Below are 21,899 nucleotides of genomic sequence, written 5' to 3'. Positions count from 1 at the left end.
GCTATCAACAATAGCCAAATTATGGAAATAGCCCAAATGTCCATCACCTGATGAAAAGTGTGTGTGTACACCACACAATGGGTGTGATACACACACACACACACACACACACACACACACACACACACACACACAACTCAGTATTACTTGACAATGAAAAAGAATGAAATCTTGCCATATGCAAAAATGTGGATGGAACTGGAGTGCATTATGTTAAGTGAAATAAGTCAGAGAAAGACAAATATGATTTCACTCACTGTGGAATTTAAGAAACAAAACAGATGAACATAAGGGAAGGGAAGGAAAAATAAGATAAAAACAGAGAGGGAGACAAACCATAAGAGACTCTTAAACACAGAGAAGAAACTAAGGGTTGCTGGAGGGGAGATGGGTAGAGGGATGGGCTAAATGGGTGATGGGTTATTAAGAAGGGCACTTGTTGGGATGAGCACTGAGGAGCACTGGGTGTCATATGTAAGAGATGAATCCCTGCGGTCTTCTCCTGAAACCAACACTACACTATATGTTAACTAACTTGAGTTTAACAACTAACTAACTAATTCATCAACATATAATCTGTTTTGGCAGAAGACACAATTCTGTAGTATAAACATAGCTTTTTAAAAAATAAAACAAGGGGCGGCTGGGTGGCTCAGTCGGTTAAGCGTCCGACTTCAGCTCAGGTCACGATCTCGCAGTCCGTGGGTTCGAGCCCCGCGTTGGGCTCTGGGCTGATGGCTCGGAGCCTGGAGCCTATTTCCGATTCTGTGTCTCCCTCTCTCTCTGCCCCTCCCCCGTTCATGCTCTGTCTCTCTCTGTCTCAAAAATAAATAAACGTTAAAAAAATTTTAAAAAAATAAAAAAAATTTTATTGATAAGTGGTTAAAAAAAAATAAACATTTGTATCTCTCCAGAAGTATAGGTGTTTCCCAATCCTAAAATGAAAAAGCATGCACCCAGAGTGATGTTCAAAGCTAGTCATATAAAGAAAAGACAAGATTTTTAAGTCTTAGACTCATGTAAGTCTCAAAGGTTTCTGTGTTTTTTTTGGAGGTAATAGAAGGTCCCAATAAAAAGAGTATAGGAGAAGAAACAAGTATACTTTCTTTTCCCCTGATTCATATCAAGACATGCAATATTTTCAACAGACAAATCCTTTCACTTCCCTTGAAACCAAAGAGCATGGAATTTCTCTTAAAGATATTAAAGGAAAAATGTAAAAGGCAAGACATGTCCAAATTAATCAGTAAAAATTGACTAAAGGCTTCCTATGTGCCAAAACCAACCAAAATGAAAAGTCTGGCTTACATCTGTTTTTCTGTTGCCATGAACAATATATATTTTTATGTTTTTAACCAAAATATACATGCCAATAAAATTAATAATGTATATTTTTCTAGGATTCATAGCATTCCATAACAATGAGTTCAGTATTTAGGAGAGTCAACATTTTCTGAATTCTCCTGGAGATTAAGATAACATGTACATGTTATTACAAAAGACATAAAATCTTGTCATATGTTATTAATATACCACCCACAGGAATTAAGAATTCTCACACACTGTGAAAGTAAATTACTACAGTATTTCTTGGCAGAAATTTCCCAATATATATCACAATCATAAAATTAAAAAAAATGCATATCTGTTCACACAATTGCACATCTATAAATTTATACTAAGGAAAAGCATCAAATATGTAATCAGAAATTCAGATACAAGGATATTTGTTATAAAATAAAAAAGTACTCTAAATTTCCAACATTATAAGGTATAATATGGAATATATTCCAAACGTTTGAAAGCTATATAGCCATTTCAATCATAGAAGAATATTCAATGTCTAGGGAAAAACTTTAGCTTCAAAGCAGATGCAGTAGTCCATTTAGAAGCTATCACTTCTGCTACAGCAACTGTGGGGGGAAAAGGATACATATCAAAAAATATTTTTCACAGATACCAGAGATCTATAGAAGCAATGACAATTAAAACCAGCATTGAAATAAAACTCCAGAGAGAGAAATGCCCTCCCAAGGGAGCTGAACTGCCTTGTCTTCCATAAGGGTGTTTGTTCATTTGGACCATAAGATGGGGCTTGGGCTTGGCATAGGCATAGAAACTCTATCTATCTGAAGCTCTACCAGGGAAAAGAGAAAAGAGTGGATTTCCTGATGGTTGCATGGGTTGGCATAAACGAATGAAACTTGGAGGAGCCCCAAACATGCAGCCAGTTTTCTCCACAGGACATCCGTTGAATGCTGGGTCGTACGGAGGGCTGGGAGATGAGGTAGGGCTTGGAGAGCAGAACGAAATCCCCTGAAGTCTGGCAGTACTTCGACGTGAAGCGCCACCAGCAAGAGGAGCCTGCCACAGATACCAACAGTCTCAGGGCACCTGGGTGGCTCAGTCAGTTAAGCTCAGGTCACGATCTCAGTTTTGCGGGTTTGAGCCCTGCCTCTTCGGGCGCTGCCCTGGCATTGTGGAGACTGCCTGGGCTTCTCTCACTCTCTGCCTCTCCCTCTCTGCCTCTCCCCAACTCGCATTGTTTGTCTCTCTCGAAATAAATAAACTTTATTTATTATTTTTTTGAGAGAGAGAGAGCACGAGCAGGGGAGGGGCAGAAAGAGAGAGAGAGAGGGCGGGAGAGAGAGTCCGAAGCAGGCTCCACCCTGTCAGCACACAGCCAGACACTGGGCTTGATCCCCAAACCATGAGATCATGACCAGAGCTGACAAGAGTCGGACACTCAACTGACTGAGCCACCCAGGTGTCCCATTTATTTTTTTTTTCTACTTTTTTTCTTTCTTTTTTTTTTTTTTAATTTTTTTTTTCAACGTTTATTTATTTTTGGGACAGAGAGAGACAGAGCATGAACGGAGGAGGGGCAGAGAGAGAGGGAGACACAGAATCGGAAACAGGCTCCAGGCTCTGAGCCATCAGCCCAGAGCCCGACGCGGGGCTCGAACTCACGGACCGCGAGATCGTGACCTGGCTGAAGTCGGACACTTAACCGACTGCGCCACCCAGGCGCCCCTTTTCTACTTTTTTTCAAAATAAATAAACTTTAAAAAAAAATACATGACAGTCTCCTCCTTAAAAAAAAAAAAAAAATTACCAAATTTAAGAGCTGTATGATGTGGAAGAATAAAGAGTGAAACTCAAAACTTCACAGGGCAGGTATGAAATCTCCCACAGTACTTAGGGACACGGAGCTAGAGACCTGCTTGTGTCTCAATCAAAAGCTGGGGGGGGGGGGGCGGGGCACAGCCAAGAAGCAGAGACACTATCAAGAGAGACTGGGTCAACTAAAACTGAAACTGAGACGAACTCATTACATTTTTTGAAGTAATCAGCTTCTTATCCTATCTGGCTAACAGAGGAAAGCAAGAACTTTCTGTGAGAGAAAATAAAATCATCTTCAATCTTAGTAATTCTGAAACACAAAACGTATAGGGTACAATAACTATGAGACAAGCAAAAAGCTAGGAAAATGTGACCAATAAATAAGAGAGCAAAAACAGACAAGAGGAGCTGACTCAGAGATAATTCAGATAATTCAAACAAGGAGTTTGAAATAATTATTACAAATATAAGAAAATCAAGAAAAAGACGGACAAATGGATGAAGAAGAAAAACAATTTCAACACAGAGTTGGAATCTTAAAAAAAAAAAAAAAAAGAAGAATCTAGAACGAAGATATACAATACCTGAAAATAGGAATTCTTTGGACAGGTTTAATAGCAGACTAGACAGAACAAAAGACAGATTTGGTGCAATGAAGAACAGGTCAACATAAAGTATCGAAATGGAAGCAGAGAGAGAAAAAAGAAGGGGAAAACACAACAAAGCATGAGACATATGGAACATAGTTAAATGGTCTAACATATGTATCACTGTAATTCCAGAAAGAAGAGAGAATACAGAACACAAGAAATATTTGAAGACATAATGGCCAAAAATATTCCAAAACTGTTGAAAACATTAACCCACAGATTCAGGAAGTTCGGCAAACTTCAAACAGGATAAAATAAAATAATCACAGTCTAAATGCTGAAAACAAAGACATAGAAAAATCTTAAAATCAGCCAGAGGAAAAGACACATTACCTTAAAGGAACAATAAAATTGATCGCTGACTTTGCAATACAAACTACGGAAGCCAAAAATAATGCAATGACATTCTCAGATTGACACAAGAAAAAAAAGAAAAGATGCAAGAAAGATGTTTCCAAACAAGCAAAACCTGGAAGGATTAATTGCCAGCAGGTCCACACTACAAACAATACTAAAAGTACTTGTTTAGACTATAGAAAAGTAATTCCAGATGAAACACTGAACTGTAGGAACAAAGATAACAGAAAGGGTAAATAGGCGACTGTATATAAAATATGTTAACACTTTAAAAACTGTTGAATATTTAAACTCCCCTAAGTTTCTTTCCTTGCTCAGGATGTGGTAAAGTATAAATTTAAGGTAGACTAGAAAAGTCAAGGATGTAGATGGCAGTCCCTAGGAAACTACTAAAGTAATATTATAAAAAGTATTAGTAAAGAGCTAATAGAGGCTAAAATATAATACCAAATTAATAGAAAGTAAGGAGGGTATGGAAGACTAAAAGAACAAACAAAAATTAAAGAGAAAATAAATACCAAGATGGTAACAAAGCTGCAAACACCAGTTATCACAGTAAATAAAAATGACCTGAATACTACAAATATGAGATCTGTCAAGTTAGATTGCATAACAATAAGAAAGCAAGAAAGGAGGGAGGGAGGGAGGGAGGGAGGAAGAGAGGAAGGAAGGATAGAAGGGAGGAAGGGAGGAAGGGAGGAAGGGAAAAAGGAAGGAAGGAAGGAAGGAAGGAAGGAAGGAAGGAAGGAAGGAAGGAAGGAAGAAAGAAAGAATTATATTACACACATTTAAGAGACACACTTTAAATATAAGGACACAGTTAAGCTGAAAGTCAAATGATGCATAAAGATATATCACTCAAATATTAACCCAAAGAAATCTGTTGTGATTATTTATTAGTATCAGATAAAACTGAATTTAAAGCAAAATTTATTACATGATATAAAGAGGGATGTTACATAATGATAAAAGAGTAAATTCAACAGAAAAATTTACAATCCCAAACATACCTATTAACATGGCTTCAAAATGCATAAAGCAAAACTGGGAAAAACTAAAAATCAGACAAATCTACATCCATAGCTGGAGATTTTAAAACTCTTCTCTCAGTGATCAAATAAGCAGACAAAAATATCAATGAGGATATGGAAGACTTGAATAACAAGATTAACTAAGTTAATCTAAATGGCTTATGTAGAACACTACACCCAACAACAGTGGACCATATCCTGGACCATAAGACACTTCTCAACAAATTTCAAAGAATTGAAATAATGCAGAGTGTGTTCTCTCACCACAATAGAATTAAACTCGTGAACAAGAAAGAAAGATACGTTTGGGCATTGGGCAACCTTCTTCTGAGTAACCTAGGGGCCTGAAAATGAAAAGATATTTTGAGCTGAACAGTATTGAAAGTTCACTATATCAAAATTTCTAGGATGCAGAATAATTTATACCTTTAAATGCATATGTTGGAAAAAGAGCAAGGTTGAGAAATCAATGCTGTAAGCTTCCATCTAGAAAAATAACAGCATATTATTCCTGAACAAAGTAGAAGGAGCAGAAATTAATGAAATAAAAAGTGCAATAAAGAAAATCAACAGTGCCAAAAGTTCGTTCTATGAGAAGATTAATAAAATTGATAAACTCCAAGGCAAACTGTTCATCAGACAACAAGAGACAGAGAATACAAATTACTGTTATGCTACACTATCAGGATCAAAAAGGAGGACGTTAGTATAGATCCTATGAGCATTAAGAAGAAAGCAAAAGGATATTAGGAACAACTTTATGCCAATAAATGTGGCAACCTAGGTGAAATGGAAAATTTTCTTGAAAACCACTAAGTAATATGACTTAAGAAAAAAATGTAATCTGTGTATAGTTCTGTATCTATTACAGAATTTATAATAATCTGAAATTACTTTTCTTTTATCACCTATCTTCCTCAGCAGAGTGCACGTTCCATGAGAGCAGGGACCTCATCATCAGTCTTGTTGGCCACTGAATCTCCAATCCCTGAATCACTGGGATGCCTAACACATTGCAGGTGAATATGAAATGCTTGCTGAATGAAGAAAATCAGTATCCACTCCTTGCCACGAACCAGGCTGAGACAAGTGATGAATATAGCAGTTCACAGGAGATTCAAATAATCTCACTTTCTCGAGTAGTCTAAACCCTAATTTTGATAAAAGGCATATGACCAGAAAGCTATATCCTTAGACCATATTAAATTAGTGGATTGCATATCACTTGCACCACATTACATTTTAATGTTGTTGGAATTCACTATTAAATAAAAATATTGAGGATATTGTTTACATAGCTTTCACTATGGCCTACTGAGAGTCTTATGTGAGAAATTATTTATTGCTAGGGATAGCACAGTTTCTTCTGAAGAAGTAGCATATGATTCTTTTTCCATGCTACTACTAAAATGCCTATTGGCTTGGAGGTCAGTCATACCAAGCACGTTGATCCTGATTACTGGCATATTTGATTTTCTAGTTCCTTGGTGCTAATTTTCTAAACACATTTTATCATGTCATTGTTTTTTTAAGACTCAAACTTGATAAATTAATGTTAAGATATAAATGCTAAAATAACATTAAAATAGAAATGTTAACATATAGATGTTAAAAGAATGAAACTATCCATTTTAGCTGCAGGTGATGTATCAGTTGTTTTAGGGTAAGTGTGTCACAGTACCAAACAACTGCAAACCCAGCAGCTGGCAATGCCTATTCATGCCACATTTCTACGTTGGTTGGCTCAGCTTTGCTCCACATTGTTCTCTTTCTGGGACTCAGCCTGGAGGAGTAGTTTTCTCCAGAAAATGACCAAGGAAAACTACACATGGCACAATCACAACGGGGCTTTTAAAGCTTCTGCTGATAATGAGCATCGACCAAGAAATACACCCAAACCTGGTGTCACAGGTGGGATGTGTCACCTTCCTAAGAAGAGGGATAGTGTATTTCTAACAAAAATACAACACAAATGATATTCTCCACTAAGGAAAGCTGTGATTAATACCAAATAGTAACAATACCAAACAGAAACAATAATGATAGCTGCCTCTCATTACTAAGCAACTACTAGGAATAGGCATTGCACTAGACACTTCAAGCATAATATTTCTAATTATGAAAACTCTTTAAGATAGAGTGGATTATCTCAAGTTTACTGATCAGGACACTGAAGCATGGAAATATTAAGTCATGCACATTAGAAGTGGGAGAGTGGGAACTTTACCCAATTCTGCTCGATTCCAAACATGAGCCCTCTTTTCTGTATCACCCTGCCTACCCTTTGGTGTGCATTAAAAACAATTTTTTTTAGTCCTTTTTCATTACTTTCTGGTTTTTTGTTTTGTTTTTTAGTAAAAGGGAGTTGGGTTAAACAGGAAAAATTATGACAAATAAAAGCAGGAATAATTGCTTATTTATATTAAGAATGAAGTTTGTATTCTATATACAACAGAAACAGGTATTGCTATACTCCTCGAAAGAATGGTGTTTGTCACAAGATATATTTGATCAATATTATTAGACTACAGGCTAATATTTTTAAAAGAACTCATATGGCAATACTGAATGTGCCCATAAAAATGCACCAAAGAAGAAGTTTCATGTTGTGGAAAACATCATCGTTTAACTAGCAAGAGGATAAATGAACATGAACAATGTTAGTCCTTACACAAAGAAATCTATAAGCAATGACTAACAGTGTAAAACTATCTCTAAAGATAGAGAAATAAAATGGATAGAGGTGAGTAAGCTAATTAAAGAAGACTTTATGAAAGAAAGAAATCTTAATGATGAAACCAGATATTCACATCTTAAGAGAATTCTGGTGACTACATTCGAGTAACTGTATGAAGTTACATCCACTATTGTTGACTTTTTTCTATTTTAGTACTGAAATATTTATTGGAAAAAAGTAAATAATTTGCATTCTTCATTATTATATTGAAAAGATGCAAACTTCTTAGTCAAGCTTCCAAAGCAATAGATTTTTGTTCAAGGCTGCTTTATTATTAGCAATTTTATTTGTCACCTGATTGCAAGCTCGTTCTGAAAGAGGCAAGTACTTGATTATAAAGTGAGTGACGAAGTCTTTATATAACAAAGACAGTTCATTTTTTTTGCCTCTGCACTGAGATGTTCAACAAAGTCAAGAATAAAGGAAATATTCTTGAATTCATTATTTCTAGCTAAAGAGAATCTACTTTCCATCAAAGAAGAAATTGAGCTCAAGTCAAGTTCTTTCTATTTAGCTGTCATTTTTCCTTCCTTGTGATATAACTGCTGTGATTCTTTCTGTGAGACACACAAGTAATTAAATTAGAATTCATGGTGCTTTGCATCTCTAGGGATATTTCTTAAATTATCACTGATAAAATAATTCACAGACAAAGCAGGACAGCAGCAGAAGAAAACGAGTGCCAAATCACTGTGTCAATTTGATCTGTAGAGGGGGGGAAACCCTCTCTTCATCTCAAACTACTTGTTTGTATATAATCCTTTTTATAACAGGAAAGTTAGAAAAATAAATAACCCAAAATTCTAACCATCTTCTTCCAGTCCTTTTACTAGTCTCATACTTTTTTCCAAAAAAAAAAAAAAAAAAAACCCAGAGAGAGAGAGAGAGAGAGAGAGAGAGAGAGACAGAGAGAGACAAAGAGAAAATCTTGTTAATTTTATACTGTTTTTAAAATTTTGATTGGATAGCATAATACATGTTACTATCAAATATTTTTTTAAAAAACCACCATTTTCTTCTGGGTATATACCAAAAGGAATTGAAAGCAAGGGAGTCAGATATTTGTACACCAATGTGCATAGCAGCGTTATTCACAACGGCCAAAAAGGTGGAAACAACACAGAAGTCATCGATGGATGAATGGTTAAACACCAAATGGTGTCTACATAAAATAGAGTATTATTCAGCCTTAAAAAAGGAAATTGTGACATGTTACAACATGGATGGACCACTGAGAATGTTACGCTAAGTGAAATAAGCCAGTTGCAAAAAAGACAACTACCATATGACTCCACCTATAGGAAATACCTGCTCAAATTAATAGAGATAGAACATAAAATGGTGGTTATCAGGGGCTGGGAGGAGAGGAAAATGGGAAGTTGTCTAATGGGTATAGAGTTTGAGTTTTGTAAGATGAGAAGAGTCGTGGATGGATAGTGATGATAGTTGCACAACAGTGTGATTGTAATTTATGCCACTGAACTGTACACTTAAAAATGGTTAAAATGGTAAGTTTTATGTTATGTATATTTTTACCACTGAACTCCATCCCCACAATTTTGAATGAATGATATTCCATCATATGGGGAGGTTATCCTTTGCTTAACATTTTCCCTACTGTTGGACATTTAGGTTCCTTCCAATTTTTTGTTGCCATAAAATTCAGTGTAGTGAACATTGTTGTAAACACAACTTTATTTCCATATCTGCTGTTTCTTTAGGATTAAGAAAAGGACATAACTGGATTAAGGAACATGAACTATTTCAAGGCTCTTGATACATAATGCCAAACTGCTTTCCAGAAAGGGCTTACCAATTCACTTTCTTAAAAGGAGTGTAGGAGAGAGACCTTCCCATTGCATTCATGCCAAAATAAAGTATTCTCACCTCTTTTCATCTTTGACAATGGGTAAAAAGAAACCATAGTTTAGGATTGTAATGGGCACTTATTTGATTGCTCTGGAGAATGAACAGTTTTCATATGTTTATGGCCAATCTAAACTTATCCTTCCAATAACTGCCAATTCTCTCAAATTATAATGTAAAACCCATATCCTAAGAAGGTCGGGAAGATGGGAAGAGATACGTTAGGAAAGCTCTGAAGGGCAGGTTAGGGTGGGGTCAGGGATTTGAACTTAACCTTTGAGGATATGAAGAACAGTAAAGATTTAGGAGGAAGGGAATGACGGCAAAATATGGGGAAAACCTAAATCTCTAATAAGAAGAACATAAGCATATTATCAATTGTGGTTTTCTATTCAATAAAGTGGATTCACTAAGCAGAATCTCTAGGGGCAAAGAACTCCATCCACATTGTTGAAAAACTCCCCAAATGATTATGATGTTCAGCCAGGCTTGGAAACAATTACTTAAATTCACTAAGTGAAATCACCCCTACTCTTCCATATTCTCCCTCCTTTTGAGCAAAATGCCTGGCAAACATCTAGTTTTCTCACTCATCCCTCTGAGTTACATAAAACAAGCCATAGTTGCCCTCCTTAGGTGCTCAATACTCATCAGCTGCCAATTAGGAAACCCCACAGTGACATACTGAGTATTACCACTCTTGGATTCTGACTTGGTCAGGCCATAACATAGGTTCATGCAATCTATCGTTTGCTGAGAGTGGCATTAAACCAAGGTCAAGACATGCAACCAATTTATGAGGCTGCTTGTTTACAAAGCAACTGTGGGCACACCGTGCATTTTATCCGGGTCTCCAAGGCATCCTGGAACTGTTGGTCCCTCAGGAGCCAACTACATCTGGATATCAGTGAGCTGAGTGTCATGCTGAGTTACTACAAACTTTTCAGGCTCTGTGTTCTAAAAATAAAAATCATCTAAAATTTGGAAACTCACCTAATATACACAATAAAGGACTGAACAAAAATGATGTCAGTGGAATGATGGTAAGATAAAGCTCTGGGGGGTATAGACGATAGTGGAAATAGAGATAACACACAGAAAGATATCTTGAAGCCAAGGAAAAGAAAAAAGGGCGAATCTGGAAAACGGAAAATAGGCATTAGTCTTTATTTGTGTGTTGACTGGTTGTTACATAACTCTCCCAAAGTAAAGCCAACCCCATTAATAATGTAAAAACTAAGTAGTTATTAGGCACACATTACTGTTTGACTAGCACTGCCACTGACGTAAAAGAAAATTAGTTGATAAGGTAAGGCTGTCTGTTCTTTCACAAGTTACTATGGAGAAATGAACACATTAATGCTAAAAACAGGCTTAATGATTTTAATTTCCTGGGTATGGATCTTTTTTTGGCTTTACAAGAGGAAAGACATGATTACACTAATACGGTACGGGCACCTGATTTCCTTTCAAAGTTGTGAAATGACTTCATATTTCCCCTTAAGAATGAGAATACCATCACGTCTAAAACCAAATACGATTTCTTTTTTTTTCAACGTTTTTATTTTTGGGACAGAGAGAGACGGAGCATGAACGGGGGAGGGGCAGACAGAGAGGGAGACACAGAATCGGAAACAGGCTCCAGGCTCTGAGCCATCAGCCCAGAGCCTGACGCGGGGCTCGAACTCACGGACCGCGAGATCGATACCTGGCTGAAGTCGGACGCTTAACCGACTGCGCCACCCAGCCGCCCCATCCAAATACGATTTCAAACAAGCATTGTCTACTCCTATTCTGCGTGACCCCACAACGGCTGTGGTGCGTGACATTCAAATAAAGCCCCTGTAAAAGGTATACAGACTCTGTAACTTTTCCCTCATCAGCTAAATGTTCAGCTAGATCCACAAAGAAGAGAAAGAAAACTTTTAGGGATATTTCAGGAAAAGGGAAATTTAATCTAGTTTGTGTTCATGTCAGTACATGAAGAAACACAAAATATCGTCACATATTATATACTAAAGATAGAACACAAAATGCCTACTACATTCCAGGACTTTAACATATGTTGCTTCACTCAATTCTCACCAGAGTATTTATTCCTCCTAAAATGATAAGTCTAAGCCAGTTGTAGTTGTAACAATCCCATCCTCCTTGCCAGTGACTTGGGTTGACGATGAAATACCAGAAGCATAAAGAAACGTAAGGAAAGTCTGGGGTAGGTTTTTATGAGTGTGTTTTCCCAGTTCTAAGAAAAAGAGACAGAAAAAGATGGCCTCCTTTCCTCTCCAGACCTTGGTGAGGCTACATTGGATTGATGCCTGGAATGGCCACAGCCACTTTACCATCCTAAAAGCCAGCCTGAGGGCAGAGCCACCCACAGCAGTAATGAGGGAACAGACCTGGGCTGACACTGTTAGGCTGCCGACTCAACCTACTCCAGACCCAGCCCTGTTTCTGGACTTCATGTTTTAGAAAACATATTTTCTTACTGTTGAAGCTCAGTGGAGTAAGGTATTTTGCTACTTATAAGACTCTAAGAGTATTCTAATTCCCCCTAGGTAAGTAGTAGTATTTTTTTCAAGTAAGAAAATGGAATTTTCTTAAGGTTCTCTTGCCTAAGATCACAGTTTCCAAGTATTGACTCAACATTTATTTCACATCAGTTTCCCAAAGGTCCTCTTCAACGGAATAGTATAGATATTTCTGGAAATGTCTGTTCCTGGAAATTCTAGGAAAGAGAGCCATTAGGATGTAGTAAAAACAACACTGAATCTGAAAAATTAGATTTGAAATTTTATTAATAACAGGACATCAAACATTGTAAAATGCGAGGAAAAATGTCAGCTTTGCCTTCTTCTACAAGGTACTTGTAAGTCTGCAACAGTGAACAGCATATACGAAAACCTTGTGTCAACTCTAAAGTTAAGGGATAATTATTTCCACTATTGAACAAATACTATGTGTAACAAAATGTTCTAAGTAAGCCACTCTGCATGTGAATTCAGCATCACTATTTCATGGTTATTTCTTTGTTAGCTTAGGTTAACAAAGGAATCATGGAGATAACCTTTCCAATGGATTTTCCATGGTTCTCCAAGTCACAGTCCATAGTATTTCCTTGGGTCATTCCAGTTAAGTCATCATTTCAGAAACTGTGGCCTTTTTTTAGGATGTGAGTCTAGGCTTTTAGGTCACAGTTTTTCCTACACTGAAAGCTTGGTATGTGCCCAGCACCACTCTCTCATCTTGTGCTATATCTTCTAACAGCCCCAAACATCTAACCAGCTCCTGTGACAGACACCATCACCGCTTTCTCTAACTTATATTTAACCTTATATTGAACAGCTATGATAAAAAGCTGCAACCTCTTAATGACTAAAAGCTAAACTCAGTTCAATTATGTTAAGGTCAAAAGGGCATTTTTCATGCCTTAACTGGGATTAAAGAAATTTAAGTATAAAAAAATAGCATGGTTTTGGCCATCCACAAGAGCTTCAATGGACAAAAATAACTAAGGAAGTGACAATGAAAAACATCAAATGTCAGAGAACTACTCTTTTTTTATACTTAAATCAGCAGGATGTGTTCATTCAAACCACTCGGCCCCTGTCCCAGATAAGATTTAACAGCCAAAGTATGTTCTAACAGAAGAAAAAATATATATATTCTAACAACATATCACAACTCAGCAAACTTAAAAAAAATCTAAACCATAAACTTTTTTCTTACTTCCTGTCTTTGCATTCCAAACCCCCAAGTAAAGCTCTCAGAAAATAGACTTGCCTAGACGTAAAATGGTGCCTTGCTACAATGCCCGTAGCAGATACAGTGCTCAGAGAAAGGCAAGACTTTCTCCCTCTGATATGGAGAACATCGAACTCATTAAAGATGGTAAAATGGGGAACTGCAAGAAACAGCTGGATGAGCCACTGAAATCACAACTGCTTGGGGCTCTTGTACTACTGAGTTAAAAGTTCTTCTCCTTAAATTTTCTGTGGTCAGTACATCACTGTCTCTGTAAGCCAAAAGAAAATGACTCAGGACATGGAAAATGTCCATGGAAAGAGGCCTGAGGGACTAACTACCTGCCATGACATCCCACTCCTTACCCCAACACCAGCATTTGACAAGTAAAAACCCAGAGAGGATGATGGCTCAGAAAAAGTCAGTTGAAATATCCCTTTGGGACCCATGACTCAGGACATACATAATTCTGACTAAATCTGGCAGGATGTCTAATAACCTCAGGGACACCCTCTTGTGTCAGCTGCTTGACAATGTGCTTTTCACTTCTCAGCTCTAACAGAAAGGGAGGTTCGGACCATGCCAACCCACCAACACAAATGAATGTGTTTGCAGCACTGTGGGAGTTGGATCAAAACATTAAAGAAATACCAAAGAAGCTTTACAAGTGTGAGGGCATGAAAAAACACCTATTTAAAAAGGGTGGGGGAACTTCTTAGCAACTCTTAGGACTAATGGCAAATGGGTATATGGATATACACGACAGTAATGGCAGGTTAAGGATAGGTAATCTATGGTGAAAGTGACATTCTTTCAATACTGAATAAGTCTGTGAGTGACACTCACAAGATCAACTCCTAGGGATCCTCCCATTAAAAGGCTTTGAGCTCTAACAGCCTTCCTTCCCTGTTCTTACTAGAAAATTAACGGACAGCTTAAAATGAAACCATAAAAATTCTGACATCTTCAATTTCACCAGAAGACCTTGAACATAAAGCTCTTTTGAGATAAAGTTAATAGTCCTCAGCTAAATGGAGCCAGAATCTGGAACTATAGAAACTTAAAACAAAAACACAACCAGAAAAAAAAAAAACAAAAAAACAAAAAAACAAAAAATCCCCCCTCTGTTCCTTTAACTGAACTTTATGTCACCTTGAAAGTTCTTGGTAGTCTAAACTGTTTGATTTTCAAATGGGGAAACGCTTTTATTTCTGTGCATGATACACACTAACTTCACAGAAGATGTTTTCTATTTGAATTCACTGACCATGAAAATTAGGCTTTTAAAGATTAGATTTTATTAACACTACTGTATCAAAGATTCATACCGGCACAATGCTTCCAAATATCAGATTCTAATTGCTCTACAAGTAAGAATTATTTTAAAGTGTACATCCTCTGGTAACAGTAAGGCTGCATAGGTACACTCCTCTTTTGTAACAGCAGGAAAAAAAAAAAAAAAACTTGGGTTAAAAGAAACTGTAAAACTCTCTGGATTATACTAAAAATTTATAATACAAAATTAAAAGTCCAAACCAAAACTTTCCATAAGGATCTAGGAAATCATTGTCCCCAACTTTTCCTCCTTGGTTATAACCCATTATCTCCGTTTCAGTCCCTGGTTAAACTGCTAAAGTGATAGAAGATTTTGTAAAGTTAAGATTTCTGTTTTACAACTTAAAATGTTGTATGGCTATCATTGTGGAGCTCCTGATTTAAGTCAACCCCCTTTTATCTATCTATCTATCTATCTATCTATCTATCTATCTATCTATCTAGATATATAAATAGAATTATATATTAATAATTCGAGCGGGGCTTGAACTCACAAACCGTGAGATCATGACTTGAGCCAAAGTTGGACACTCAACCGACTGAGCCACCCAGGCACCCCAAGAAATTAAAGGTTTTAAATATTCTTGCAGCTACATGTGACTAACTCCCTTCTTCTCCTTCACCCCCACTGGTATCCATTACACTGAGCTGGGAAGTTATGATGTGCATTCATGCATCTATACTTTTATTAGATGTGTATAATTGTTTTTAAAGCTTCCATAAATGATACTGTCATCCATGTATCATTCTGCCATTTGTTCATTTTGCTCAACTTTTTTTTTTTGCTCATTTTTTTTTTTTTGCATGTCCTAAGTTTATACAGAGGAACTTCAAGAATTTCTCTAGAGTGTATAACTAGAGATAGATCTGCTGTATCCAGGGTAGGCTAGCTGTCAACTTTCCTTGATAATACCAAAATCTCTAAGTGGTCATAAAAATTTCTACCACAACCAGGAGAGACTCCCATTCTTCTAACATCCTTGACAACCCTTGATATTGTCACACTTAACTATTTCTTTATAAATCTAGTAATTTCTAATGGTGTACTAGACATTTTGGATGATATGTTGTACAGTTTGGATTCTGTTATATTCCTCTTAAGAATATTCAGTCTTGTTATAACAGGCAAATAAATTCTTGGTAGTTTACCTTGATCAAGTGGAAGCTTCGTTTTAGGTTTTATTAGGGTGGCTCTGTCTTGGATTTGCTCTTAATTTTTAGTGCACTTCCTTAGTCTTGAGATGCAGTTTTTTTATTGCTAAGGCTTGGCCTTTTTGGAGTTTCAGTGGAAAGCTTGGACTGTTTATGAAGCCCCTCTAACTTCAGGTTCAAAATCCAAAGTCTATCTCTATTGTATTAGGCAGCTGCTGAAATTTCTGTTCAGCTCTTTAAGACTTCTAGCAGGAGGGGCCTGGGTGGCTCTGGTGGTTAAGCATCCGACTTCAGCTAAATGTCCGACTTCAGTTCAGGTCATGATCTCACGGTTCACGAGTTCGAGCCCCGCGTTGGGCTCTGTGCTGACAGCTCAGGGCCTGGAGTCTGCCTCAGATTCTGTGTCTCCCTCTCTCTCTGCCCCTCCCCAACTCTGTCTCTCTCTCTCTCTCTCTCTCTCTCAAAAATAAATAAACATTAAAAAAATTAAAAAAAAAAAAAAAACGACTTCTAGCTGCTATTTTCCACATGGCCTTCTTTGAGTTTTACCTCACACATGCACGTGTCAGGGACCAGCTGAGAATGGAACTGAAGTTTGTATAAAGATTTTGGGGCTTTCTCTCTGTGGCATTTAAGGGGTATCTCACTCAATCTCCAGGCACTCTGGCAGCCTCAAACTGACTCCTCTGGCCATTAAGAGTGTGATCTTCTTCTTGAGTTCTATCTGTCCTGGGCCCTGCAGATCAGGGAATGCCCCCAAGGGAAAAATCATTTAAATATGGATCTTACCCAATGTGGGACCCTTTATCCAAGAATCAAAACCTCTCCAGTTTCTGACTCCTTTTAGTCACTCTCCAGTACTTTCAAACTTTTTTCCTTCTTAAGTATTTTCCAATGTTTATAATTGTTATTGGCAAGAGTACCAGTGCAACAGAACCCACTCTGCCATTTCCAGAAGCCAAAGCCTTGCTGAGCAGAAGCAAATTTCAATGCACTCTCATTTCCCAATCTTTTCTTTTTATGATTAATGGTATTTTCAAGCTTCATTTAAGAAATTCTTTCCTATCCCAATGTCATCAATCCAGCTTGTATATTTTATTCTAAAAGTATTTTTCTAAAGTATTTAAAAATATTTTGGTCTTTAATTTACTTGGAATCCATTTCTTGTGCATGACTTAAAGTAGAAATCCAATTTTATTTTATTTTTACAAGCAGATGAACGAGTGTTCCCTGCACCATTCTTGAAGGGTCCACCATTTCCACTCTGGCTCATGAAGTTTGCTGTCATAATCTAGGCTCGTACACATCTTAGCTTGTTCCGGCCTCTCTCTTCTGTTTCAGTGTTTGTCCACGTCTACACTCATACTGCAATATCTTAATTATTACATCTTTATAGTAGGTCTTGCTATCTGGTAGAGCAAGTCTTTCCACTTTGTTCTCCAATATTGCTTTGTTTATTCTTGGCCCTTTATTTTTTCAAATAAATTTTATTTTATTTTTTATTTTTTTTTTTTTTTCAATGTTTATTTATTTTTGGGACAGAGAGAGACAGAGCATGAACGGGGGAGGGGCAGAGAGAGAGGGAGACACAGAATCGGAAACAGGCTCCAGGCTCTGAGCCATCAGCCCAGAGCCCGACGCGGGGCTCGAACTCACAGACCGCGAGATCGTGACCTGGCTGAAGTCGGACGCTTAACCGACTGCGCCACCCAGGCGCCCCTCAAATAAATTTTAGAATCAATTTGCCAAATCCCAGTAAAGCCCTGCTCGGGAGGGTTAACATCTTTAAAATATCAATTCTTCACACCCACAGATTTTGTACATTTTTCCATTCATTGTAGTATTCTTTCATGTCTTTCTATAAACTTTTATAAATTTTCCACAAAATGATGCTTATTATACTGCATATTAAAATATCTTCATAAAATTATATTTTCTCAAATTATCTTCTCATCCAGTTTACCCCAATTTATTCTACCATATTAAATGAATTTCATCAAAAGTCTTCACTGAAGCTATAAATTCTAAGCTTTACTTCATAATATACAATCTAAAGGATAACACCCTCATTTGCAAACCATTTTTTTCATGTCATGGATTTATCAAGTAATTACTTTATCCTATATACTTACCAAGAAGCTCCATAGTCTCTACTTTCAGTGTCCAGGAAATTAGAGTCCAAAAACATATCTTTGTAGATTCGGCCCACTAGGCAATACATATCTGAAGCAACTTGCCCTTCACTTTGCACCAGGGGAATCATAATATCAAGAGCTTTTGCTCTGTCTCCAGGGAGATTTCTCCTACGGTAGGGAAAGAAAACATCACTGTTTCAATACAGATTATAGGAGCAATGCAGGGTAATTACATTTTTAAAATTCTATTTGATGTATTGGTTCACAATAGTGAAGTTTGGCAGGATAAAAGCAACAAGGAGATTTTGAGAGTCACCTGTAAACCTCTGTCCTAAGTCTTTTTGTCTTTTTCATCCTATCACACGTCTACTGGGTCTAACATGGGTCACTTCTGTGCTGCTTTCCGGATCCTGGCGATGGATTTGCACTTACTTATCCAGAGTCCCTCTAATTTCGTAGAACATACATTCATGATCCACAGGTTCAAGGGTGTGGAGTGAGATTAGGAATGGTCTGTGCCCTTAAAAGGGCCAGTCAAGTAATCCAAACACAGCCCAAACCCTGACTCTAGGTTTCAATGGCTTTTGCTCCAAAACACTGTGCAAACTCATTCACAGACAACACCAACAAACTGACTTTAACCCAAGAGTTGCCTGATGTCTTTGTATCACCAGTTGATCATCTAAGGAAGATGTTTATGTAGCTTATTTCAAAATAGCAAGTGTATGGGGCATCTGGGGAACTCAGTCACTTAAGCCTCTGACTCTCCATTTTGGCTTAAGTCATGATCTCACAGTTCGTGAGATCAAGCCTTGCGTGGTGCTCTGTGCTGACAGTGTGAAGTCTGCTTGGGATTCCGCTCTCTCTGTCTCTCTGCCCCTCCCCCACTTGTGTGCATACACGCTCTCTCACTCTGTCTCCCAAAATAAATAAGTAAACATTAAAAAAATAAAATAGCAAGTATGTGTAGACTGTTCTCAAAAACCAGATAAAAATCCTCTTAAAAATTATTCTTGGACCTTGAAAACATTATGCTAAGTAAAAGAAGCTAGTTACAAAAGATTACAAATAATATAATTCCATTTACATGAAATGTTCAGAATAGGCAAATCTGGAGACTAAAAGTAGATCAGTGATTGCCTAGGTCTGGGAGATTTTCAGGGGGAAAGGGAGAGTGACTGTTAATGGGTAGGGGGTTTCTTTGGGGGGACATAAAAAAGTCATAAAATTTATTGTGTTGATGGTCATACAATTCTGTTACTATATTAAAAACCACTGAATTGTACACCTGAAAGAGGTCAATTGTATGATACATGAATTATCTTTCAATAAAGCTGCTATAAAAAAGTTATTTCTATTCTCCATTATGACTTTAAATAGATCTGTCTATGAATTTCTTTTTTTTTTACTTTGTTCTAAATACCTTGAGTTTGTAATAACACTTCAAAAAATATGCTTATCAATTCATTATATTGTATTTTAGGAAAGGCAAAATTAAAACACAAATGAAGAAAAATATAAGAGGCTCTTATGGACTCCCATTTTTTCATTTAAAAATAGAACATATTCCATTCCATCTTTCAAAAAAGATTCATTTGAGAGCCAGCTGGAGCTGGTAATCTCTGGAGGTCTCATCTCACTCTGTCAAAGCCAAAGAAATAGATGTTTAATAAATGGGGAAATGAAATCTACTTTCATTCCACATTTACTGATAAAGTTAGCAAGTTCTACAGTTTGGGCAGATAAAGAAAGAAAGGAACTATCTGTGGCTGAATAGCATGCAGACATTTTTCTCTGTAGACAGAGGCAGGAGAACCCAGTGATGAAGAACACAGACATCAGAATCACTAGATCTCGGTTTGAGCCTCAGTTTTATGCTTGTTAACTATGGGCCATTCAACTCTTCCCAGCTTCAGTTTCCTCATCTATAAAATAAGCCTTAAGTGACACATGACAAGTGCTCTGGAGATGTAATGTCCCTCCTTTTTCTTTTTCTCATTCTCTTCAGTTGTAGTAACCACATGTATATGCAACTTGCTATCATGGAAGAGAACAGCACAACTAACAGGCTTTGGACAGTTCAGTGCTTTGGGCTTCTCCGTGGCCAGAGCATGGATGGCCTCCCTGGTAACTGTAGAAAGTGGCACTGAGGTGTGTGCCACGATGTGGACAGAAGGCACAGAGGCAGGACTGGAAGTAGGAGTGTTCACGCTGTGTTAGCGGACTCATGAATACATGTCCTAAAATGTGGTCAATGGAGTTTTGATAATTGTGTTCAAAGCAGTGAAAACGAAAATATTCTTTGGTTAGCAATATGTTCACCTAGACATAAATGCCCTTACCCTAACCTAGTAAATTCTTTTTTCAATATATGAAATTTATTGTCAAATTGGTTTCCATACAACACCCAGTGCTCATCCCAAAAGGTGCCCTCCTCAGTACCCATCACCCACCCGCCCCTCCCTCCCACCCCCCATCAACCCTCAGTTTGTTCTCAGTTTTTAACAGTCTCTTATGCTTTGGCTCTCTCCCACTCTAACCTCTTTTTTTTTTTTCCCCTTCCCCTCCCCCATGGGTTCCTGTTAAGTCTCTCAGGATCCACATAAGAGTGAAACCATATGGTATCTGTCTTTCTCTGTATGGCTTATTTCACTTAGCATCACACTCTCCAGTTCCATCCACGTTGCTACAAAAGGCCATATTTCATTCTTTCTCATTGCCACGTAGTACTCCATTGTGTATATAAACCACAATTTCTTTATCCATTCATCAGTTGATGGACATTTAGGCTCTTTCCATCATTTGGCTATTGTTGAGAGTGCTGCTATAAACATTGGGGGACAAGTGCCCCTATGCATCAGTACTCCTGTATCCCTTGGGTAAATTCCTAGCAGTGCTATTGCTGGGTCATAGGGTACTAACCTAGTAAATTTTTAAGTGAATAACCATTTGGTGTTGAGGATATCTGCCTAAGAATAATAACATCATGTTCATGCAATTGAAAAAGATTCTGACCAAGTATAAATAGCAAATACAAACTCTGACAGAGAAGAAAAAGAATTTTAAGAATTTACATATACAAACTGTGAGGGACAAAAAAATTAAAAATCAAAATGTATATGCTTCTTATACTTCATACGGTTGAAGTAGAAATATTAATATTACATTCTAATAGGGAGTGGCTGCAATGCTGTGGCGAAAACATACCCTAGAAAGAATACGCAGGTTATAAAACAGGATGTTAGCACTTTGTGGACAGAAAGGTTTTTTTCTTACCTATTCAGTGCAAATGCATAATGAAACTTCACATGGTGATGGGAAGCCAAATCAAAGGTTGGCAGCTTTTCTAACGTCTCTACCAGCTTCACAATAGAATCATAGTCCTTTAAACAAGAGGAGAGTAACACAGAATTAAACTATTAGGAGAAAGTTCTGACAATGAAATGTTTTTTGACAATCAGATATGTGAATCCGAGAAGGGTGTTAAAAAGAAAACTAAAATCCAGAGGAATCTGGAATCAAGAACCAAAAAGAATCTAGAACCATAAAGAAACTTTTTTTTTCTTAAATAAGAAATTTGATTATATAGATAAAAACATTAAAATACAGTTACCACATCTGACTCCCCCCCCAAACAATAAATCATCTAGAATGACAATACTAAACTGTCTAACTATGGATGGCTTACTTCTCCATGGAGCCAGATTCCTGGTATACAGTGTCTCATCAATTACTTTCAAAGAAATATTTTCTTTTTTTTAGAAATAAT

At 37.2% G+C, this 21,899-nt stretch overlaps 1 protein-coding gene across 3 annotated transcripts in view; it reads right to left on the bottom strand.

Annotated features, from left to right (window-relative positions):
• The window catches only part of MAP3K5 (mitogen-activated protein kinase kinase kinase 5), a 207,798-nt gene that overhangs the window by 97,856 nt on the left and 88,043 nt on the right, over positions 1 to 21,899 (bottom strand). For all 3 annotated transcript variants that reach the window (XM_047102683.1, XM_047102684.1, XM_047102685.1), the window contains exons 6-7: positions 21,407 to 21,513; positions 18,128 to 18,298 (exon numbers count right to left, since the gene is read on the bottom strand). In XM_047102683.1, coding sequence (XP_046958639.1) covers positions 18,128 to 18,298; positions 21,407 to 21,513 — 278 coding nt within the window. The remainder of the gene's footprint in view (positions 1 to 18,127; positions 18,299 to 21,406; positions 21,514 to 21,899) is intronic.

Source organism: Lynx rufus, unplaced genomic scaffold, assembly GCF_022079265.1.
Source record: "Lynx rufus isolate CCGP_SWC_20201006 ecotype Redwood Valley unplaced genomic scaffold, mLynRuf1.p SCAF_6, whole genome shotgun sequence".
Classification (NCBI taxonomy): domain Eukaryota; kingdom Metazoa; phylum Chordata; class Mammalia; order Carnivora; family Felidae; genus Lynx; species Lynx rufus.
Note: the sequence above shows the minus strand (reverse complement) of the source record. Positions and strands in the feature narration are given on the sequence as shown.